Source organism: Amia ocellicauda, chromosome 2, assembly GCF_036373705.1.
Source record: "Amia ocellicauda isolate fAmiCal2 chromosome 2, fAmiCal2.hap1, whole genome shotgun sequence".
Taxonomy (NCBI): Eukaryota; Metazoa; Chordata; class Actinopteri; order Amiiformes; family Amiidae; genus Amia; species Amia ocellicauda.
In genome coordinates this window covers 34,123,301-34,149,194 of record NC_089851.1, presented here as the reverse complement: position 1 = coordinate 34,149,194, position 25,894 = coordinate 34,123,301, and the positions used below count along the sequence as shown (strand labels likewise).

The 25,894-nt window shown below is 36.4% G+C and overlaps 1 protein-coding gene across 2 annotated transcripts; it reads right to left on the bottom strand.

The window, feature by feature from the left end:
• Nucleotides 1–1,835: 1,835 nt before the first annotated feature.
• On the bottom strand, nt 1,836–25,657 carry cpne3 (copine III). 2 transcript variants are annotated; one of them, XM_066723309.1, is made up of 17 exons: nt 25,542–25,657; nt 17,562–17,700; nt 15,607–15,786; nt 13,605–13,679; nt 12,649–12,720; nt 12,103–12,183; nt 11,904–11,993; nt 9,688–9,786; nt 9,064–9,150; nt 8,537–8,596; nt 8,157–8,290; nt 7,895–7,949; nt 7,705–7,756; nt 7,317–7,450; nt 6,427–6,663; nt 5,322–5,436; nt 4,518–4,645 (listed from the first exon to the last, which is right to left on the bottom strand). In XM_066723309.1, the coding sequence occupies exons 1-16, from the start codon at nt 25,640–25,642 to the stop codon at nt 5,326–5,328; spliced, it is 1,707 nt and encodes a 568-aa protein (XP_066579406.1). In that variant the 5' UTR covers nt 25,643–25,657; the 3' UTR covers nt 4,518–4,645; nt 5,322–5,325. The 2 variants fall into 2 exon arrangements, with proteins under 2 accessions (XP_066579405.1, XP_066579406.1); XM_066723308.1 differs by lacking the exon at nt 5,322–5,436 and having other exon boundaries at nt 1,836–4,645.
• Nucleotides 25,658–25,894: the final 237 nt, after the last annotated feature.

The following is a 25,894-nucleotide window of genomic DNA, read 5'->3' as shown; positions in this document are numbered from 1 at the left end:
TTGGGGGGGGGGGGGGGGGGTCTTCATTAAGTGTTTTGTTTATAAGCTCCTAGTACTGTTAGAATTGTTCTCTGTAATGTCAATCTTTAAATGCTTGTTGTTTTATTTCCTAATAAAAGCTGACAGCCTTCTCAGGGTGCAGGGAAACATCTTTCTTTCAGTGTCATAAAGCTGACCGTGTCAGCCGAGGTAACCACTGTGGAGGGGGTTTAGTCATAGCAGTTGCCAAATTATGTTAATTCTGTTTACCTAAATTAGGCCACCTCTGAAAGACTGAGGCAATATGAGAACTAGCTTGACCCAAACCCAACGATTACCTGACTCGTCTCTACAGGTTCGGTCCTATATAGTAGTGGTTCCCAACCCTGCTCCTGGAGGACCCTGCTGGATTTTGTTTCAACCGAGCTCTTAATTACTTAATTGAACCCTTAATTGAAGGAACAATCTGCTTAGATTGGACTTTTAAAATTGTGTATTAAAATAGTTGGTTCTTTAATAATTTCTTTATATAATTCTATACTTTACTTAAAACCGCTTAAAAGGCTCTGATTTAGGTTTAAGGTTCAATTAAGTAATTGAGAGGAGAGCTCGGCTGAAACAAAAACCAGCAGGGTATGAGCTCCTCCAGGACCAGAGTTGGGAACCACTGCTATATAGTACAGAGTAGTATAGTACAGTATCCAGTCTACACTATATTGCCCAGAGTGATGGTACAGGCCTCCCTCTGCTGGTAATGGGTCTTAAATGCAATGTGTCGGGTTATTTGTTGCTCACCATCATCACTAGTAAGATTTATTATATAAGGGACAATGAAAATGTCTACCACATGATAACTCACTGTGCCACGAAGCAGGAGGGTAACAAGCTGGTCAAAGTGAACAGCATGGAAACATTTCATAGCATATTGAGAGGGATGAATGAGAAATACATACACATAAATTGGATGTCTCCCACTGATCACTAAGTTATTCATCTCATATCCCCATTTAGGTTTCGATTTTACATTTCTGTACACATCTAAAGATTGTGTGTGCAGTTCTTGCTTTCCTAAATTACCTGGTTGAGGAGAGTGACATTTTTTTAAAAAGACTCCTTTTCATAGGTTGGTACCTCCCTCTCAACCTTTTTAACATTTATTTTTATTCCTGCTACTTGCAACATTAAATTCACTGTTCGCCCAGTCCTGAACAGTTTAAAACACATTTGCGATTCCTCTTGCTGGTGCAGTACTATTTGTAACCAGAGTTCGAGGACTTGCACACCACTGTTGTACATCATCAATTCAGTCTAACTAACCAGAGGGTTCTCCTCTTACTCCACATTTTCCAATGAGAGAAAATACACTTTGGTTATTGACCTTGGATTTGAAGTTTCCAAATGGAGAATAATGCATAGATTGAATGCTGACATCTTACAACATTTGTAATTATGATTTTACCTTTCTGAATCCATCCTGGATATACCACAGAAATATTATAATATAGACAATCTTGTAATTCTATAACCTATAAGGTAAATAAGACTGATTGGTCTCTAGTCCCCAGGCTTTATATCAGTAAACTTTGTAAACCTTTGTAAAATCTAAATGTAATACATTTAGTAATTTCCTTTTAATAACCACCATTGCAGTCTCTCTCCCTCCCTCTCTCCCTCTCTCCCTCCCTCCCTCTCTCCCTCTCTCCCTCTCTCCCTCCCTCTCTCTCTCTCCTTCCAATGCCTTCTAGTTTTGGTGTTCACTTGACACTATTTATTTCTGTTAATGTATTGTGTTCTGAATGAAAAGCACCCCTTGCAAGAATTAGTAAAGATCTGTGAAATAAACAACATGTGACAGATTAATTAAGTTCAGTTTATTTAGGATATTTCATATATAACATAAATCATTATCATATTAGACATATACTGTGCTATAAGGCCAAACTAATAAATGCACTGCTTTAAATGTGTCAACAATACATTGGTTTACATAACAATTAGTAGAGCATTGACACAGACAACTATGATGATTCTTTTTTTTTTTTAAACAATTTTCAGTACGTTTCTATGAATGCACAATACAGGGAGACTTGTCATTGACTTGCCATGAGATGTTTACAAAAGAAAACTAAAACATCTGTAATAAAAACATTCATTTTACATTTTTGTTACCGAAGGAGTAAGTGCAATGCTTCCTGAACCTGCCCTGCAATTTGTGTATATGTTGTTACTCACTGTAGATGGCTACCTGTAGGAGGTCTTAAGTGTATTTTCCATAGACAGATAGACAAAAATGTAAATAATCGTTTTTAAACTATATTTAAATGCCAAAATCTTTTAAAATGAATGTATCTTTCCATCATAAGCTAACATACCAAAAACATTAGGAATATGTATTAAATGAACAGTTTGAGTTCTTGCACAGATTAATATTTGAAGGAAGGATATACTTACACAATGCCACTATTTGTTAATCAACACAGTCTTCAAATAAACAGGTTTGTTTTTTTTCCAGCTAAGGCCCGGACCATTTTGATTTGGTCTGGGCCTAAACTTATTGTTTCTGTGTCATAGGGCTGGGCGATATGGCCAAAATACAGTATCACGGTATTTTTCAAATTTTTGACGGTATGACAGTATTTTTTAATGGCCATTTTATACTGTTCGTAAAGCAAAAATAATAATTCAACTGTCATTGAATAACGTTTCCCTGTTCTGTGTCATTTGTCTTGAAACCAAATCATGTCCACACTATCAACGACGCACTTTTTTTCGGGACAAATTCACTGGGGTCACTTTGCTGTGAAGTTTTACCCACACTGCTCTCCTCCATCTCGTCTTCATTCATTGTGCATTTATCACGTCTGTTGATGTCAACACGTAAATACATATGTAGTTTATTTGGCACATTCATTCCAAAACGAGGGTCACGCTGAGAAGAGCAGTTCTGTGCAGAGATTCAGAGATGCACGTTCTTGAGTGTTTCTGCTTGACACCACTAAGCCCCAGCCACAGAAATCTGTGCAGAATCACACAGCACGGCGCAGCTCTGAGACGCTGCTGCGGGAGGTGAGCTGTGGCTGTGAGGCAAAAGATTGTTCAGAAATCAAGATGGATGTGTTAAGCTGAATGAAAACTATTGTTGCCCCCTTGTTAGCAGAGGCGAATGTCAACTTTCATTACACAATGAAGCTGTGAACAGCATTGTCAAAACCACAGATATAGAATTCTAGATGCTTTATTAAATAATTACATCAATTATTTTTGTAAATCTATAATGCACAATTATTAAGTTGTTACTTAAATGATTGGCAATTCAATTTTTTAAAATAAAAACTAATATAAAAATAATATATTAACCAATTACATTGATTTCTGCAGGGTTTGTGAAGAAAGGTGGTCGCGTTCTTGTAGCGCAGATTTGCAGTTCTGTTCAGATCTGCAGGATCCAACCGATCCCATTGGTGGAGCAGTGCAGATCTGCTGAAATTTGCATTACACAAACACTATCAGCGTTCTTTGATCAGATGCGTCTCATGTCAGACAGTGCCGTCTCAAGCAGCCAGCACAGCAAGTGGGATACAGGAACGTGATCCAGTTTATTGGTAGCTGAATGCTATGACTGAATTACACGGTAATTAATAAATTATTCAATTTAGCATAGAAAACTTTAAAATACCGATATGAAGGTATAGTAAAAGTCCAAACCAGTCCGTAAATGAATACCGGTATATAGTTTTTTACGGTATACCGCCCAGCCCTAGTGTGTCATTTGTACATTAAAACAGAATCAAAGAACATTAGGTATGAATGTTAGGTATGATCAGTGCATTCTGGTATGATATCTGACATTTGTATATAAACTTGTTAATGCGTAACAAATTAGTGAAGCAAATATTTATAAAATAGATTGTATATATAAAATAATTTGACTCAGTAAAAAAAAAATGGCAATGGCACCTTAGTGTACCATTAATGCATTATAAACTGTAAACATATGGCTAAGCCAGGGTGGTAAGAAAGATATTTCCTTTCTGTATTACATTTCAATAACAAATTAATAATATTTATATAGAAAATAGCAAATAATAATAATAAAATGTAACTGCAGGAGAAGTCAAAATCATTGATTAAGGCTTGGACTAAATCAAAATTTTGATTCACCCCACCGGTCATAAAACACACTTCCACTCCTCTATGGCAACATTTGCTCCTTTAATTGAATGCAAATCACAGTTTTTAATCTGCAGTTGGTGTGCAGGCGGTAGTTTACATTTGTTCCAGGCCTTAAAATGAATTATCATTTGCCAAATAGAGAAAGAGTAAAGTAAAAAGATAAGATGTGTATGTATGATGACATTGATTAAATACTTCTGTGTGGAAGAAAAATGATATAGCATGTGCTTTATAACAATTTCTGTAGGGATACTGATAATTAAGATATATTTTATTTTATAGTGTATTTTATTTGCAAGATGAGCTGTTCCATTCAATGCAGCATTTGTCTTCAGTGGGCGTGTACACAAGTATGTATAAGAGATACACACCCTCAGATGCTAGCAACTGGAGTGGAGTCGTTGGGCGGGCTGAGTTTCATCATGTTGAAGTAGGTCACTACCTGACCGGGGACTTCTGCCAACACACTCTGTGCCAGAGCTTCTTTTGGAGCCTGAGGGCGATAACAAAACAAATCTAAATCTGTTCCAACAAACGCCTTGATAGAACATGTCAACAGCACCATGAAATTAACAGCTTTGCTCTCACAGTCACTGGTGCTGTATTTAAGGAGCTGCACAACAGAACTAAATGGAGCAAAAACTATGCATTCAACCTGAAAAATAAAAACAATACATGATATCCAGCTTCCAAGCATGTCTCTGTTGATTTTGGATTATTTATTGGAGAGAAACTGGAGGCAATTTCTCTGCAATTGCCTTGTAGACATACTGTCAGTGTTTTTCCATCTTACTATAGAATGTTTTAAACTTCTTATAAACTAAATATCCTGAGTAAAAAAGGGAAAGCCACATCAGTTATATTTAATACTTTCCCTCAGCTTCTTCCCTGAATGGTCCAAATGTTATTTCAGGGAAGGATGTGGGCCAGGCCTGCTATTGTAACTGGCAACTGCCTGAGACAAAACTTCAATCAATTAATAAAACTGAAATAAACTTTTTTTTTTTTTTTTTTTTTTAATGACTGCCCTGACACACATGCATGCAGAATGTAATTCATGGAATTAATTTGTTTGCGGACTCTGTTAGTATAAATCGTATTTAATAAGTAATATGAGGTAGAATTTGTCATCCGTTTTCGAAAACATTAGGAACGGCGCTTGCCCGTACATTTCTATGCAGGATTAGGGCTGTGAGGAGGCTGCAGTTTAAGCATTCGGAAGTAGGAGGTAACTTGCTGAGGCAATTCTGCCAATACACTTTGGGCAAGAGCTTCTTTTGGCGCCTAAAATGAGATTCAGAAATATCGAAATGTGACAGTACAGTCTAGCAAGACTTAAGGATGCATCAACCAATGATTTTATTGCACAGCCTGAGTTTTCACAGTGAAGGGGATTTTAATCATGATAAGCCATATGAAATTATAACACACTAACATATTTTCATAAACAGTTTGAAAACAGGCTTGTGTTTCCATAATTAAATCATTGGTTTAATGCACCACACGATTAAAAATCACTACATGTTGTATGTTTTTAAACAGCAATACATATTAACATATGGTGGTTACTAAAGCATTTACATTACAGTATGTTTTATCTAATATATGTGTACATTTAAAATATGTATTAAAATGTTAACTGTTAATCTGGAAGTACTTACTGTAAACTGTTATAACAAAATGTTACTGCAGCCAGTTATTAAAATAATCCCTTTTAGAAATACAGCAATACTATGGATCGGCCCTAACCTACACACTGATAGCTGGAACTGATAATGTCTATATTTGAAGACACCTAACCAGCAATAAAAGTTCTTGGTAACACAAAAGGAGCTCAGTTGGTTCAGCACTGTGGGAACTCCTAGCAAGTCTGATTGTAGCATGACATGTATTTGATTCAGCCTTTAAGTCAAATATTGTACTTCAAGCCAAAGGTGTGCATGTGTAAATACTTTAAATTAATTAATTAATTTCCCTCCTGTTTTTTTCATTTCAATCAGATATTTTGAAATATAAATTCCACCTCAGTATTGATACCGATGGGACAGGAGGTTCTGTTGTGTAGTATCCAATGGCTATTCAAGATTGAAATAGTTTAAATGTGACTAATAATAAAAACAACAATAATAAAAACAGTGTATAAAACAAAGGCAAGGGCAAGAAAGCATGGGGGTTAGTAGACAGCAAACCACAAGCCACAAAAAGCAGAAAAGCCATTTCATCTCAGACGCAGAAAGATTATTTGGCAGTCATGGTGATGAAGGGGACACTCACGTTAAGGAACTGGCGGAAGGGGACGAACTGTACGATGTCACGGATCGCTGTCTCGCCGGTGGGGGCCCTGAGGACACCGTTGTCTCCGTCCAGGAACTCCATGGCGGAGAAGTCTGCTCCCCCGACGCCAATGATAATGATGGACATGGGGAGCCGGGAGGCGCTCACGATGGCACCCCTGGTCTGGTCCAAGTCTGTTATCACTCCGTCGGTGATGATGAGAAGCACATAGTATTGCTTCATGTGGAAGAGAATTTCAAAAAGGGACAAAGAGAGAGAGAAAGGTTATCTGCATTGTGGGTGTGTGTAGTCAGGTTGTCATTCAGTCCTGGACAATATAGTTAGGCATTAGGAGATATGTGCCTGTGAAACATGATCATATTTTGCACAGAAGAGATTAAGGTTAAAACGAGCTTACAATGTGTACATCATTAGAACCTTGTTGCATCTGTTACCCACCTTTGAAGAATTATGAAGGTAAAAGTCTTTCAGTAGTAGAACTGTATAGGCAAATATTTTACTGAATCTGAGCTGACAAAATCTCTGATGGCATATAGAAGAAAATTAAATTCAGTTGGATATCTGACATTTTGCTTTAAAAGGTAAAGTTCAGTATGGTTTAGTATTTTTACTAACTTCCGATGCTAATTAAATGTCTTTGTTAGGCCAATTCTTTTTACAATGTAAAGATATCTAATGCGTCTAAGTCACTTTAATTTACATGCTCCATTCAAGGTGCAAATGTATACGTTCATTCAATCGATGTATACATTCTAACATATTGGAGTTTAATATATTAATAATAATTATGATTATTTTGCATTATAAGCATAAGCTTTGGTATTGCTTTGTAATGCCAGGTTTTGAAAGGCTTGGAGTAAGATACTTACAGATGCAGTTTTCTGTTGGGCTGCCTGAGATGCAAACCTCGCAACATTGTTTATGATGGGGGAAAAATTAGTTGGCCCATACAGCTTCACCTGAGGTAGACAAATCCTGTAGGCTTCCACAATTCCCTCTATGCCTGGATAAAAAATAATAACCAACAAATAAGTGCTTTAGAGCAGCTCAATCAACTCATCACTGCACAGTCAATGTGGAACTGTACCATAGGGAAGGTAAGGAAATGTCGGTCATTTTTGCTCATAAATTTGAGATTTTTTTAGGTCAACAGCCTACATTGAGTTTCAATGTTTGCCGGACAAGTACAAACACAGTGGAATTCACTGAAAGCTCAAAACCTGTATTTATTTTTGCAAGTAAACCTTGAAAACTTACCTGCAAGGAATGGATTGGATGGATTGAAGTTCAGAGGGAATTCATGGGATACCTGGAAAAAGATGCCACAATTGTAACTTAAAATCGTGATAAGCTCATCAGTTATTAAGCTTTAATAATTAATAACATGTAATACAGTTTATTTTTCATTAAAAGACACTTAAAAAAAACAAAAAATAGTCATATTTACCTGCCATGTAGGTGGGATTTGGGCACCAAACCCAAAAGCTGGGAACATTTTGTCACTATTGGGAACATAAATATATGAGTACTTCCTACTATCATTTCAGGTGAATCTTGAGCAGAAGTGGAACAAAGACAATTGGAAGAAGAAGGAAAGAATTACATAATAAACATGCATCAACATGTGAATCCTTTCTGTCTAGAAATATATTTCAATCAATAACAAGTGTAGCGCACATGTGTTTTACACGTATTCAAGTATGCAATACCTGTCATAATCTTGAATCACCATCCCAACTGACCAAATGGCAGTGAGGTACTCATTGTACCCCTGAGGGCTGATGTAGTGCAGGGACTCTGGCGAGCGGGGGTCTCCGTTTGACCCAGTGAAATCTATTCCCACCTAATCGAACAAAGACAAGAATACTGAAAAGATTGCAACAATAACTGTGTCAAGATGAAAGTCTTGTATTTATACCCCTGTTAAAAAGCAAATGTTGAAAGGGTAACAACTGGACTAGAAGAAACCAGCTAAAGACCCACTGTCTCCTGCATTCCCATTAAACATTCACAGCTTTTGCTCATGAAATAATAAATAACTCTGAAAAGGTAAAGCAGTTAAAAGTCATGACTGAGACACTGTACTCACAATAAAATTAATTTGGCATCCCCCCATGATATAGTCCAAGAAAGTGAACTCCTTCACCACCTGTAAGATTAAATTAATAACAGAAGAGTCAAATATAGTTAACATCTTAACTACAGAGTGAGGCTGAAATGAGTTTATTTACTAAATATAAAATATTATATACACATCTTACATTCAATTGTATTGTTTGCTTTCGTTATCGTTATTAAACAATGTAATCTGCACATGTCAATATGTTTAAGATTTTATCCTTGGGCTGGAAACAGAAGGAAGAAACACACACCTGACTGGATACAGATTCTTGTGCATTCACATTATCAAGCTTTTGAACAACACTGGATATCTGAGCTTTATAATTCCATTTAACTACCATCCTATTAAGTATTGTACGGATGGTATTACTTTTGACATATTTGGAATTACTTCTATTATTTTACTATACATTGAATTGAAAGATCTGCCAGTAGGTATAAAGGTTTTAATATTACCAGTTCACCCTAGCTGGACTAGTTGGCTATTACACATACCTCACAAAACTTCACACACACTACTCCCGAGTTCTTGTAGTTCTTTTTTTTCTGTTTCTTTTTACTGTTTACACAGTCAAATTCAGCCTGCAAAGAAACAATACAAATAGTCAGTCAATACAATGGTGAAAGACATTTAGATAAGCTGGATGCAGAGAAAAGAATAACAATTCAATTCAATTCAGTTCAGGCTTTATTTCATTAAAGATAATGGTTTTATTTATTTTAAAATGCATAGTTGTTTCAATGCAACTTACTACAGATCATCTGTGTAACAAAAAAATACATTCTATATCATTTTCTAAACATATTAAAACTAGAATATATTATTCTGCATTTTTACTTCATTTTTTTCTGTAATGCCAAGGAAGGCACATCCTATAATCTTTTTTATAAACAACTGATGTTATGTTTTGTCTGTATGCGATACATAATGATTCTCCGAGTTGTGCTTCTGCAGGCTTTTAAACCCGAGTCTAAACTATTAACGGCTTTTGGTGTTGGTATCAGAGGCACCAAGTCTGTGCAATGTTTTCTTTCCTATAGTCATCACAGTGTGCTGGGATGGGGACTGCACAGCGTGTTACAGATGGAGCACAGAGCTGGGAATTTGCCTTAACTTACTGGGGAGCTGCGTGTAGCTTGCTGCATTCTAGCCACATTTGTCTCAAAGGTGCCTATCAGATCATGGGATCCATCATTGTCATAGTCATAGCACTCCACCTACAAAACACAAGCACAAGAAGTCAGCTTACTGCATTCAGGCAGTATCACTTTCTTGTACTAATGTACAAAACAATTATCCTGGGACAGTTATCAAGGCAGTTGTCTTGAATTCCAATTTCCAGTGGCTTCAGGATATTGTCAAAATTGGAAAAGTGTATGGAATACTGTATTTCTTCCAGTATAATGCTCCTGAATGACATGATAGCCTACTTACTAACCATTCTGATTGTCTTGCTTTGTTTATACACAGCAATCACAACACAGAAAATAAAATATATCTGTGTAATTAAAGCAAAGTTCCCTTATTAATTAAAGTAGGCAGCACTATTACTTTGGCTTTGTTCAAATATGTTATTTGTCAATTAATTATTAATTCATTAGTGTTTTCTTTCATATGCATTGTGATACATCCTTGGTACTGATCCTCCTAATAGGGATACATTTCATTAATATCTATACAAAGCTCATGCAAAAATACACTCCAGAAGCATGCAATGATGGAAAACGAATGGAGTGGATTGATACACAATACACATCACAGACACACCCGGATGTAAATGTTAAATGCACTGTATAATTCTTGTTAATGTGGTTAGATTGCATATCGTTGTACTAATAATTTGTCAATATTTCAGTGGAAAAGGAAACTGAATATAAAGGTCCTTCATCTCTTGCCAAACTTCCTGTGAGTAGATTACCAGGAACACACCTTACTGGAAGAGGTCCTTCTGGTATAGGTGTCATGCAAACGTATACACAGTGTTTGTGTTTCCACTGACATGTAGGGCCTTACTTATGACTCAGACCAGCAGTTGTAATTCAATGAGCTGTATGTCAGACTAACTCAGTAGCAAATAATTTACCAATTTGGGGAAATTAGGCCCTTAACAGTAATTACCTTTATAGATTAACTTTACAGGTGTGGAATTTAAGAGAGCAGAAAGTTTGAAACTGAAAGCACTTGATGAAATAATGATAGACCACACATGTTTAACATGATCAGTTTGATAATAACCTTGTAATGCTACTTGTGTGCTACTTCTTCACATCACCCATCTTTCAAGGCAACAAAAACACAGTGAGGAGCATCGGTAACTCACTTTGTGGTCTTTGTGGATTACATCTTCCTTTTAAGATCGGTTTGTCATTAAAGCTGAAAATCACCATTCATTTGAATCAATATATTATGCTCCATAGTTACATCCACAATTTAATCAGCCAGACAAGCACATAATTGAATTCACTGTAGAGAGCAGCCCAAAGAAATGACAGTAGACAGACATTTTTGAAGTAGTCTAAAAGCAGCTTTTGAACTAACAGAAACTATCCTTTTTTAATTCTGCCATATACCATGCAACTGCAGACAGTGTCAGCTCTTAATACAGCGGTAATACAGTCAAAATCAACCAATCAAGTTCAATTTTAAAATGTATTAATCACATTTGTTTTTCAGGTCAAACACAGCTATGTAAATATCTCCTTAAGAGATAATGGTGCATTATTGGATATATTACATAAGCTCTAATGCAGTGGACTTCAACTAGATGTCCCACCGATAAATGTAAAGACAATATTGTGGTTAAAAGTAGCATATAATATTTCTTAAATTACTAATAAATGGTCTAGGATTGCCAAGAAATGCAATAGATATATGATTCTATACTTCACAACGACCCACACAAGCTTTCCTTATTATAACCAAGTGGTCGTCTCTGACCCACAGGTTGAACATCAATGTTCTAATGTATTAATACATGTGAATAACTAGTATGAACTGCATATCTACTCTGCCACATAATCGTGTTTAGTTGCAGATACTGGGAGACTGTGGAAGTTGCTCAATGATCAAAAATCCACCCCAAAAAGAAAACACAGATTAAAGAGGTTGAGTCTAATCCCCTTCTACGCACACAGAAGTTAGTGATTTAGTTTTTGTGGTTTTTGTTTCACAGAGGTCATGGTGACCACAATTTGAAAGCACTTTACAAATTATGTATTACCACATGTAAATAAAACTAGATACATATCTTTAATATTCACTTCTCTGTATTGAGATGTTTACACAAGCTTTATGATTAGGCTGGATTTAAATACAGACCAGCCTTTAGTCCTACCTTAACTGGCTTCTCCAAGTCACCGTTGCAAAGGGACTGCAGAGGGATTTTAAATGGTTTCCAGACAGGGTTCAGGTTGTTTTTGATGACCTATAGGGCAACAGGCAGACAAACAAAATTATTCGTATTGATCATCTCTCAGACACCCTTCCAAAGATGGTTGACAAGAATATATTCTTATCACACTGTAAAAACATACCTCTGTCCTGTGCGCCAACTGCCATCCAGTCTCAGTTTGCTTATAAAACTCCAGATAGGGATCGGATTTTCCAAAGAAATCCTAAAAGAATGTTTACAATAGTTCATCTTAAAAATAAGTTAAAATAACTTTCACAGACCAGTGTAGTCAGGTTTTAAACATTTCACTCACAGACAATTAATAAATATAAAAGACTGATTTACTTATCAACAAACATTACACTGTTCTTTACAATGAAAAGCAAAGACATTCAGCCAAACAGAAAAAAACATACTGTTTAAGTATACACATATGTAGTTATAATCATGCACTATAGTAACACTTTTGTCAAGCAATCTGTTAATGACTTTAAACAGACATAGCCAGCCTAAACAGAAATTACTATTAGAAAAAAAAACAGATTTTGGAATTGGTCTCATCAGTAGCCTGACCTGGAATGGAAAATGTTATCGAATGGCCAAAAAGTGAGAAAGTAAACAATATGTGCTTTATAAGATGACTGGGGTGCAAAACAACACATTGCAGTGCTTAAGTTGTATGACTTACTTTGTTATCCAGTTTTCTAGCTTCCATCTCAAAATTTACCACCCGGTTGTCCTTTACTTCCTCTGCACAGATCTATGTTCAAAGCAAACGAGGACATGTGACGAAAACAGCTAAAATGTTGCATATAACAGATAAGTAGTGTTTACAATCCCTGCTGATCACTGAGGAGGGATGGTGATACAAGGTTTCATATTAGTCATTCCTTCCTTTTACCCCTGATTGCACATATACCGTTTCATCTCTATTTACTGCTCAGTAGGTTCAGTGATGGTTTCATTCCCCATACTGCTTATTAGTCTCAATGCAAACTATTCTGATGGGCACACCGTTTTAATATCGAATGTGAAAGATTGAGAAAGTAAAACGTGATATGCAGCCAGACTGTGTAGTTCATGTTTTTGTCATGGTAAAACTCATGGAACTAACTGTAAGGTCTCTAAGAAATAAATACACTTTCATTTTAATGCTGAATTTGAAGAGAACTTCAGAAATTGGCATCAGCCACCCATAAGAAACACCAGAATGTCCCATTCACACATCTACTACTGGTGACTTAGAAGGGAACATGACAAATTAAAAATTAAAAATTAATCAAAGGAATGGTTATAGCAATTCATTACATTTATACCAACTAAATATGGCAAAGCTCATATCAAACACACTGTTGACATAGACCAGCTCCCTATGTTGACCATTCAGTAAATACAAAGTGGAAACAGCACAGCACAGCCCAAGGCTATGCTTCATTCCAATACGATAAGCCTTCATGAGTTAATGTAGGGGCACCTCGAATGGCAAGACAAAAATTATAAAGGCAAACAATAATTAATATAAATGGCATGACTTCTTCTTACTGAAATTATATTTTGACATTTTTGGTCAGTTTTATGGTCAGCCTTAAATATTTCATCTTGTTCTGCAGAAGATTCGTATTTGTACTACAACATCCAACTCACTGTAATGGTTCCTTTTCCTGCAGGCTTCTTATTCTTTAAAACAAGCGGTCGAGTCAATTTCTTGCATGACACAATCTAAAATAAACAAGGAAGAAAATCTGATCAAATACAGAATCTGAAGAACAATGTCATATGCAAAGAGTGATTTGGTTCTGATTTCTGTCATCACAGTCATGGCAGAGAGTAAAAATGTATATATATATATATATATATATATATATATATATATATATATATATATATATATATATATATATACACACATACACATATACATATACATACACATACACATACACATACACACACACAGACGTGCTCACATTTGTTGGTACCCCTCCACAAAAAACGAAGAATGCACAATTTCCTCTGAAATAACTGACAAAAGTAATTGGCATCCACCATCGTTTATTCCATATTTAATAGAAATCAGACATTGCTTTTGATTTTGTTTTTCAACATAATATTGTAAATAATGAAACAAATGAAAATGGCATGGACAAAAATGATGGGACCCTCAGTTTAACATTTTGTTGCACAACCTTTAGAGGCAATTACTGCAATCAAACATTTTCTGTAGCTCTCAATGAGGCTTCTGCACCTGTAAGGTAGTTTGGCCCACTCTTCCCGAGCAAACTGCTCTAGCTGTCTCAGGTTTGATGGGTGCCTTCTCCAGACTGCAAGTTTCAGCTCTTTCCATAGACGTTTGATAGGATTTAGATCAGGACTCATAGAAGGCCACTTCAGAACAGTCCAATGTTTTGTTCTTATCCATTCTTGGGTGCTTTTAGCCGTGTTTTGGGTGATTAACCTGTTGGCAGTATGTTTGACTCCAGAATGCCTAGATAGTCTTGAGATGTCATTGTGCCCTGCACGGATTCAAGGCACCCTGTGCCAGGTGCAGCAAAGCAGCCCCAAAACATAACCGAGCCTCCTCCATGTTTCACTGTAGGTATGGTGTTATTTTCTTTTAAAGCTTCATTTTTACGTGTGTGAACATAGAGCTGATGTGACTTGCCCAAAAGCTCCAGTTTTCACTCATCTGTCCAAAGGACATTCTCCCAGAAAGATTGTAGCTTGTCAATATGCATTTGAGCAAATTCCAGTCTGGCTTTTTAGTTTTTCTTTCAAGTGGAGTCCTCCTGGGTCTTCTTCTTCCATGGAGGCCACTTTCACTCAAAAAGCAACAGATGGTGCGATCAGAAACTGACGTACCTTCACCTTGGAGTTCAGCTTGTATCTCTTTGGCAGTTATCCTTGATTCTTTTTCTGCCATTTGCACTATCTTTCTGTTCAATCTGGGGTCGATTTTCCTCTTGTGGCCCAGGGAGGTTGGCTACAGTTACAAGGACCTTGATCTTCTTAATAATATTTGCAGCTGTCGTCACAGGAACATCAAGCTGCTTGGAGATGGTCTTGTAGCCTTTACCTTTACCATGCTTGTCTCTTATTTTCTTTCTGATCTCCTCAGACAACTCTCTCCTTTGCTTTCTCTGGTCCATGTTCAGTGTGGTGCACACAATGATACCAAACGGCACAGCGACTACTTCCTCCATTTAAATAGGCTGAATGACCGATTCCAAGATTGGAGACGTGTGATACTTATTAAATAAACTAATTAGTTTGGAATATCACTATAATCCAATTATTTATTATATTTTCTAAGGGGTACCAACAAATGTGTCCAGGCCATTTTAGAATATCTTCGTATCTTTTCACAGCTTCTTTGCTTTATTCTATGACATACCAAAGGCACGCAAGTATACATGAATACATGATGCAATAGCTTTTAATTTCATGGCTTTTCAGGAGGAATTAAGCATTATTTCAATGAGCTGTATGGGTACCAACAAATTTGAGCACATCTGTACATATATATCCTGACACTTTTATATAAAAAATATTATTATTATTATTAAAAACATTGCAATTGTTTGCAGACAACCAGTACACATTTACCTTGCAAATTTAACAACTTGTTTTACTGAGTAACAATTCTTACCTGTCCCAAAGTGCATTCCAGTTCCCCCAGGAAATCGTCATCGCTGAGGTCAATAGTTTTGTTGTCAATATCATAAATGGCAAACTTCAGTTTTTGTACAATCTCAAAGTAATAATCGATGTCGAACTTCTTGGCAAACTTTGGATGAAGGCAGTTATTAACTCTTTCGGTGCGACCCACCTGAAGAGAGACAACACACATTATGAGTCAAACAGTGAAATGTATATTTGTACATTTTAATATAGTCTGATCCCCCATTCAGTGTTGGGCTCTTCTAAAAAGACGTAATATGAACACCATCAAAGGGAAATACAGTTGAGAAGAGCAATATCCAGCCTTTATGTTATGGGATCTTCCACCTGAATATGATTCAGCACTCCTCCCCTACTCTTGCTTTAATTACAAATTTGTGTGACTCAGCATGATCCAGGAGTAAAACTAAATTACAAAATTCAGCTGAGTGAGCACCCATATCTGAGCAATTACTTCACTGTGACTTCAAGGTGAAAGTCACTTTTTCTGTGAACTTCCTCTTTGTAGTAACATGCACAAAATAAGTCTGCGTTGATCATTTTACACACATATGCTTAGTTGTTTGTTTTGCACTGAACAAGGCAGCTTTTAATGTTGGACATATATTATGAAATTATTTGAAAGAGAGATACAGTAAATGTGTTGTCAGGTCAGTCAGGTTTCCTCTTTTGGCTATTTGTCTAGTTAAACCACTTAAATTGGATTTTTCAAATATATATTGTAGTATGTATTACTTTTTTTTCGGACTCTGAATTTAGGGCACACCCATTGAATGTGTCAGTTGATCTTCTGTTACAAAATACTGCAGAAATAGTGCCCGAAATCTCCACCATGTATGCATTAATTGCTTTCCTGTATTTGTGTTCACTGACTAAAAAGAATCAAGTATAGTAAACATCATTTTTTTAAAGTCTTCATTATACTGCAGAGCATTCTGGTTGCATCCTTCAAGAACTGGTACCAAGCATTCTAAGGCTGTATGTATTAATTTGTATTTTTAACCAAGAGCCAAAAATAAATTCTTGCTGTATCTAAGGTCATTACAATACTTGTTTTATGTTTAGAGCCATGTCAAATCAAAACCTTGATTAGTGGAAGGTCCAGGTCAGAATGTGTATAATCTTTGTCACATTCAAGGATTTGTACAACTCAGTACTAACATTCCGTTTCCACACTTCATAAGAAAAAAATATGTATATTTTGTGCAGAACGGCCCTGTCCTAGGGCTTAAAGTTAAATTTAATGTACAGAAATACATGATGTCTCTTGCATAATAAAACAAAACAGAGAAATAGTGATCCTCCAATAACAAAAGAAATATGAATAGTTGTGAATAAGCACTCCGCCCTTTACAAAAGGTTCTGGCAAACACTAAGAAACGTATTCTTCCCTGCATTACCATGCATTGGCTGAGCCAGAGTGAACAGTTCCACTTTTACCATGATTAAGGAAGCTCATTAGCCACTGTACTAACCATAATACAAGAGACATGTAAAATGTTTGATATCTGTGCAATCAGAACATCCAGTGAAATGCTTAATTAAGAAGTTTGCCAGGTACTGACCCTTCCAGTCTGATTTCCTTTCACAGAGTAAAAAAAAAATAATAATAATGGACCTGTCATTAGATAAGAGACAGAATATCTAATAGGATTGCGTTCCTTCATCCCACTAATGCCGCAACTGCTGAGTAGGTGTCCGATAAAACCAGACAGACATTCACACTGTCTTAATGGACTGTCTATCTGGACATATGGGTAAGCCACATGTCCCTGTCTTTGATGTAAGAATGATCAGTAAAAGGTCAGAGGAGGTCCTTCATTCCCAATTGTTCACAATGCGGGGGTGAAAAAATGAATTGAGCATTGGAATGATAAGTAACTCACACTACAGTAAAGAAATAACAATAGAGCAATTACTGACCTCAAACCACTGTGTATCGGAAGCGTTCGAAAGCAGGACGCAGAGGGGGTCGGACTTGGAGCCCACATCCTTATCAAGCAGGTTGTCACAGGAGACGGTCAGTTCCACTTTCGTTACACAAGGTGCTGCCATCTGGGACCTGAAATAAACACAGCTCACATTTACACCGTCTGTGTCAATCATTCTCTTTCATGTGAAGTAATACTCTTTTCAACAGTTTTGGAAGTTGAGTAACAGATTTGGGTAGCCACAAAATAACAGTACATTTTACAGTAAATAACAGTAACAATACAAATCTATGAGATGCCTTCACAGATTTCCGGTCTACCATACAGTTTATATTTTGATCACATTCACTACAAATGGAAAATCTTGCAGGCCTAAAAAATATTACACCCTATTGTCCCATCACACTCCGGTTAGCAGAAGCCAAAATATAACATTACACCCTACAACAAAAAGTGTTAAGAATATGAAATAGTAATGTTGTAATAATACTAAACTTAAGACAGGCTACTTGAGATCCTGTTAATCCTTCCCCAGGAACCTTTAAAAAACTATTGAGAAAACGTATGGTAAATATATTAAAATGCCTTATATATTTTAATCTAAATTATGCAAAATTAAATTAATTTGGAGATCAATTTTCAAGCTTTTTATTTGAGAGATAATCATATGCAGAATCTGCATTCCCGCCTTAATTGAAAAAAGTTGCATTTGACGTGTGGCTTGACCACGTTGTGTAGGCAACTGGATAGATGCTCACTCCACATGCTACTGCCAACTAGACTGGAGGTGTAAATAACACAATCACCTTTGAGTCTTTTCATTTTTCCTTTAAATCACATACTTGATACATTCATGTAATAAAACAGTGACAATAAGAAGTACATTTTTTGATGATTAATTTTAATTTGGTATGGGGGGGACTTTATATTGATACAAGAAATACTGCAATACATTACTATGAATACTATGACTGTTTTCTAAGCCTATCCTCCTCAAATCTGAGCTTTCATACCATCCAATGATATTAGCTGTACAACTTCCTTTGCTTGAAGTTGTCATGGACACACATGGTTGGTTTATTTATTTATACTAAGCTGTGTGTCTTCTATAATCTATCATCTCCTGTTCACAGTTTATTGTTTCGCAGCCCAGTCATTGTACAAGACTTGCAGCCCTGAAGTCAGAAGAGACCACTGACTGTCCCTTGCTGCGATCTGCGTTTTGTGTCCATAGTGAATGCCCCCCTGAGGGGTGAAACTGAGGGAGAGCAAATCTTTCTCTAACTTTTTATTAGAAAGTTTAACTGGAGAGGTCCTAATGGAGGAAAAAGCAAAAACGACTAGGCTACATCTTAACAAACAGAAAACACCTAGCCTAAGAGAAGACTGCACTGCCATAAACAGATTTAACCCTGAAAGCAATTGCAGAATGCTTCAATGTACAGTACATCCCAGTACAGAAGTGGAAAGAAGAAAATTCATGAAGGACCCACTTCTATTCCAGTACACTTACTATTTAATTGCATATAATTTGTGTTACATGAAGAAAAAAAGCATGCAGGTGTTTATGTTTCACGATAATAAGGGTTAAAAAGCCACACACAAAACAACACCGACATCAAAGACAAACCCTTCCTGTTTAAAGAAAACAAAGGGCTGGGCTTCGGATTCATGCTGTACGCTATTCTAACCATCCACACCTAGGCTCCCACGGCAGATTAGTCTTTGACATGGGTTGTACTGTTTATTTTTTTCAATACACATTTGAAAATTAACAAAAGAAGAGCTATAGTAATCCAAAAATGTGGTGTTGGGTGAGCTGGCACTATTTTGTGCATTTATTTTACTTTTCTCACAAACATAACTACAACAGATTAACCTATATGTTCCAGAAGGAGAAGGGAGGAACTGGTCATTGCTTAGTAATGACAGTTAAGATAAGGATAAGAGGATCTTTGGTAACATTGCTATCTGCTCAGAATGTGAAAATCCAGGAATCTAGTCTAGGCCAATCCAGCACACAACAAACAAATCGATTTTTCTTTTCAAAAACAGTAATTTACTTTAGTATATTAAGAACGGAATTTTGCATTTATTTAATATGAACTATAAAAAAAAACTTCTATAAGGGATTTGTAATATTTCATGTAGGAATCAATGCAGGAAAGGAAGACATTGAAACAGGTGATTAAATTTAGCTTACTAGATAATGATACCTTAAGGTGTGCTAGCCTGGACTTAGAATAACAAACTCATTCACAATTGTTCCCCCACTTTAAAATAACTTGTCCAGTCTTGCATTCACAAACTGAATTTACAGTGCTTTTTCTGTTGCTTTATAGGTGAACTTTGTTCAAATGTACAAACAGTGGTGATTCAATTGTAATACAGGCACGAATACTTTTTTGTATTAGTCAGATATTTTAAGGTGATACTGAGAAGTTCTCAAAATGTAATCTTATCAATCTTAATTATTTCTGTATAGTACGATATTAATTAACAAGATCTTAAAGTTATTTAAATATAAAATGAACTACTCATTCATTTTACAGAGCATCTTAAAACATTGTGATTCATTCTAAGTAAAGTTTAATTATGTAACTGGGACCAGGACCAAATTTAAAGCATTTCAAACCATTGTTCTCTGATTGGCAGGTGGATCAAAATGCTGATTTGGTTCTACCCAGGGTTTGTATCTGACAACCCCAGGTTTACAATTATATTCTACATTTGTTGGCAATCATATCAGTAGCAGCTCATGACTTTGATAAGTGGGGAGGGTAATAAAACCAAACCTATTGCAACAAACACACGTACAGTATATTCATCAAGGGGTTTATATTGTTACATACACAGTAAATCCAAAGGACCACACCTGTAAGTGGTCACCAATCACAGACAGGCATTAGGCTACCTGATAAAACAAACACTACAAACCAACTGGACAGACAAGTCATGTTGCATTGCAAATCACCAGTTACCACACACACCTTTATGTAAAGTGCCTATAGAAAGTCTGCACCTTCTTTTTTCAGATTTTGTTGTTTCCACTTATCAACACACCATACTCCTCACTGTTGAGGGGAAAACCCTCGGAGTTAAAACTTGGTTTTACAGTTGTGAGTCTGTTGGGATTAGGGCTGCAACGATTAGGTGACTTAGTTGACTTATTCGACTAGTAAAATACGTCGACTTCTATTTCAGCCGTCTAATAGTCATTTAGCTACGTTGCCTCTAAGCCATTCTTATTAATATCATTGATCTGAGCCCTTTCGTCTAATATCCTTGGCCCGTATTCCTAGCTCTGTACGAGAACAATGGTTTAATTCCAAACAGCAGTAGGTGGCAGTAATGTATCACTTGGTTTGTCATCCACCTGTATGCGCCTCACTGGAAAAATGTCTGAACAAGCACGTCGCAGCCAGCCACCGCACGAAACAAAACTCGGGAAAGCATTGAAAATGTGGGAGTATTTATAGGAGAGAGAATGATAACCACACAGTGCTTTGTGGACTGCATGAATCAGAATTAGCTTTCCAAAAGAGCACATCCGACAAGCTTGAGCACTTGAAACAAAGCGCACGGTAAGTTTCTGCAACGTTGCTAGTAATAGGGCAACTGTGGTGTTAATTATGAAATTGCGCTGAGGAAAGTGTTGCATTTGCTGTAAGGTTATCTCTCATGCTAATCTATGCAAAAATCTTTATCCGAAATTCGACATTGAATTTGAAATACCTACATGCACGTAATTCTACATTTGTCTTCAATTGTGGAGCGCGTAGACGCAATTTTCCAAAGGAACAAAAAAACTTAAATGTGACTTTTGAATACAAGCACAGTAGAATTTCTTAGTTAAAATCAATTGGTTTCGCCAATGCTTGTGCCACTGAGTTTCAGCATTGAACAAATGAACTCGGGTTTACGTGTAAAGTCATTTTTAAGTGATGCTGTAGACATGTGGGATATTGCTCATACGTGCACCTCGATGGAAGACACGTGGATTATGTGTATGTTTCAGGCATGTCAAAGTGTACGTAGAATTTTGGATACAGACTTTTGAAACGCATGTAGGCTCTTGGCACTATGGAGGATAACAGGGCTGAGCGTTTAACCACTTCAATACCATAATGTACGCACGCACGTCAGATGAAAACCCTCAGTACCATGTAGTTTCATGTCATTCCCAAAGCCAGTGTTGATACTGTAGAATGTGCACTGAAAGACGGGGACGGCGATCATGCCAAGTTTTTATCCAATCGCATGTTGTTTAGAGCCTCCATGTACCTGTGTGCGTTCAGAAGTTTTCTACTTCTTACTGTTCATTGTTTATTATTACAGCATTTCAGTGTATTTTCATTTGCATTTCAGTGTATTGTTTAATATTTTAATTTGAATTGTAGTGTGTTTATTGTTTTTATTATAAAAAGTTTGTTATTTATTTTTAAGTATAATATTGTAAATAAAAAAAATGCATTTGTATTGTTTTCTTTATTCAAAAAACCTTGTACTTATCTCTTTACTGAACCTGGATATGTAGTACATGGGAGTATAAATGGGTAATGAAAAACACAATTTGGTTATTTTTTTGTATTTCATTCATCATATGTTTACATTTGAAAGCAATTTCAGACATTTAAATCATTATTATAATTATTTTATAAATCTGTTACCTGGGAAGTGGTTAAGTGTAATGTAAAATGTCTAGTCCTCCTCAGGGCAATCAGGGCCCTGTATTTAGAGATCTGCGAACTCAAGAATAGGATGCCATGTTGGCACCAGGACCCCATAAGAATGCATTGAGAATAAAACAATGTTTTTGTTAATAATCGATCGTTTTATGTATCGAATAAATCGATTATCATATTAATCGATAGCTGCAGCCCTAGTTGGGATAGGTCTCTTTGAAAGGGGGTGTAGACTTTATATGCACTATATTTACATTATTTTTAAAGTGTTTTTGCGTGCATAAAAATCTGCTTATGCTTTCCTGGCATATGATATTCCTTGTATATGTTTAAATTCGGTTTAAACAAGAAAAGCATCTCTGTTCCTCTTCACAGCAGCATTGTGTTTAGCAGCATTGTGCAGCATTGACGTTAGTATACACAATCATTAATCTAACGCAATGCCAGTTCTGACTTCGCATAAAGCTGAAAGGTTACCTCTGCAGATATGTGTAATGTGACAGAGTGTTGTTCCATGTCTTTTTATGGTCCATGAGAGTTCTCCTTCAGAAACCCTCTGCACAGTTGAATTGTTAAATATACAATGTATTATAAGTGTATTTGAAATGTACATCTTCCTAACTAATGGGAAGGGTGAATTCTGTTCTTTAACACAAGATTAACGTGGCAATGCATTACGGAAAAGGTCATTCATCATGGTCTAAAAAGAATCAGATAAAGCATACTGATATTATAATCCAGGTTGAGGTTATTTAAGGTTGAAAAGAAACCACTCTCTTGATAAAATATTTGAAATTATTGTTTAAGGTCAATGCAAATCATACAGGTTGGGGGGAGGGCGAATTAATATGTGTCCTGGGTTGATATCTGAGCCCTTGTCGTGCTTCCTTAGTGTTTCTCATCTCAAGGCAACCCACCATTTTTGTATGCAGGCAATGGATGATGGGTGATCTTAAATAACTCGTCATGTTATCCCCTTTATTGGGTTTAGAAGGGGGTTCTAGCATTCTCAGTCAAAGATCAAAATTCATTGTACAACTTCAACTGATAAGTATTTAAAAATGCAAATGAGGCTGACATCTTGCCTTTTGATGCTTACATTACAAGCCAATAGTTGATTATATATGTATATGTAAATGTACCCTCCTCCTTCTCAATCTTAATTGTGTTGATAACTGATAACTCCCTTTCCACTGAAGTCAAAACAGCAGAGTCCTTGACCTCCTTCCGGCGCTTACTCAAAACACATCTTTACAGACATTACTTGTAAATTAATAATTTACTCTCCTGTAAGATAAAACAAGTTCTATCATACTACTTGCCTTGCATTACTAGTACTCATTATTTTGATTTCCCCTATGCTGCCTTTCCCCTGGCCTTTGACTGTGACCTAACATCTTGTCTGCACTCAGCTTTTACAATCCAGGATGTAAGACCTCATATATTATATAGACTTGTGTAAATTGGAATTTGTAAAACGTATTATGCTTTGAATTGAACTGTATTATGCAAATTGGAATTTGTAATGTTTTATGTCTTGAACTGCACTGTATTTTTGCACTTTGTATTGTGCTTATATTTTGTAAGTTGCCCAGAATACGCTAAGAAATAAATAATAATAATAATAATAATAATAATAATAATAATAATAATAATAATAATTATAACACCTACACCTCAATTAATGTAAATAATGCTTAAAAGCACACTGCCATACAATATACCGAATGAAGTGGTTATTTCAAATTAAATGAGGATGCAACACTCTTAGATTTGGAAAAACATTAGCACAGTTCTTGTCACTAGGACAACAACCGCATTTTACCATGTTGTGCCGGAGCTTCCTGTCTGAAAGTTTTATGGCCAGCTACTCATTACCCCAGCAGCTGATAAACCAATCTAGGACAATGCTATATTGATGTGCATTATCTTGTGGTCAGAAGCTTTTGAAAACTATGACGTCAGTGGGCCTAATTCACAACTGCTAAAGGTAAGCACCAAACAAATAAGGATATACCTTCCATAAAGCCACACTCTTGAGTGATATAGCCTCAAGGTATATTTGAAATAGAGGTAGGCAGTGACATGGTAGGATGATATTGTCATGGTAATATTGAGAGAATAGAGGGTAATGGCAATAAAGCTGGGAAAAATGGGAAAATAACTTTATTAGCTTGTGATAATGGATAGCAGCATGACTGAAGCCTGTGTTTCTGGGAGCAGAATAGGCTACAAAAATGATATTGAACTATAAAACCATACATAGTTACAGTATATTGGACGGAGCAGTCTGGAAACAGAGACAGTCAAGAGGAGCACTTTGATAACTGGTTGACACTGGAAAATTAGCTTTGATAGTTGTCCAGCTGTTCTATTTGTTACTTACCCAGAAATACACACTTTATTTTAATAGACCATTAAAATGATGCCAGCCTGCTACTGCCAGCACCACAATTTGCCATGGTGGCACTATCATCAATCACTGCTTCTACAGGTAAATCAATCTGGGCACTAATTCAAGGAAACGTCATCTGGCATCAGTGACAGTGAAAAACACAGGGAACAAGGCCTTTTGTGACACATTTCCAGCAATATAGCACAGCAATAAAGGAAATAATTTCGTCACATACCCATTTGCAGATTGATCCCAATGTTGATTAAGACGAAATTAAGTGTAACAAAGAAACTACCATATATATTGCAGGGTATCAATAACACGTGTTTCGAGTAACTGGGATGTGTAGGTTGCGAAAGATCACTTCAACCCGTTACCGACTGAAGCTGCTCTTCTTGTTTTGACACAATACGGAGCTGCGGGACCCGCCTACTTGAACTTACTACGAAAAAGCGTAATTAAGTGGATAAGATTGATATCCAAAACCGAAAACATGTGTTGACTTGTTCCCGTCTTTGGTTTTAATGTAACAAATACTATAGAAATGGTTGCATCAGTAGCTAAATAAATAGCTGCACCTGGAAATGAATGTTATACACTTCGATTATGTTTCGGGTTTGGGAAACACGCCCATAAATTAATAGTTTTCTGCCGTATACAGGAAGTGTATAAAAATCATACAAAACAACATCATCTGGAAGCAATTAAGGATTTTCAAAAATATCCAATGCGATATATTACGGTAAATGAAACATTTAAATATAGATTTCGAAACGAAACAACACTATTTTTACGCAATACAATTAGTTAGATTTGGGAGTAAAGAACTTGCATTGCTGTGGTTTATAATTTCAGATATGGTCAAAAACGTAAATCAGCAGTTTCCACTTACCAGCTGTAAATGCGACAAGCACGGTGAAGCACAGACGACAGCTCTGCGTCCTGCCGCTGACTGACACACGGCTGCACTGCGCACTGCTTCACACATCGCATTCTTGTAGGGCAGGTTTATACAGTTCTGCGCAGATCTGCAGCATTCCCCTCTCCCATTGGGCGAGCAGCGCAGATCCGCGCAGAGCTGCGCAAATATGCGCTATAAGAACGCGGCCACATAGTCGGTAGAGAGCATGCTCGGAATTTGTGACGTATCCAGACAGATGGGACTTTTTCCACATGGACTCGAGTACATATTTATCAGATTAAAACCCAGACTCTCTCTGACACACAGGCATTCAATTAACAACG

Coding starts and splice junctions, on each gene's coding strand:
- cpne3 (XM_066723308.1), bottom strand. CDS start 25,642: ATGCGATGTGTGAAGCAGTGCGCAGTGCAGCCGTGTGTCAGTCAGCGG. Junction 11,994..12,102: donor AGTTGGCGCACAGGACAGAG/GTATGTTTTTAC, acceptor GTTGCCCTATAG/GTCATCAAAAACAACCTGAA. Junction 8,291..8,536: donor GATGCCAAATTAATTTTATT/GTGAGTACAGTG, acceptor TTGTTCGATTAG/GTGGGAATAGATTTCACTGG.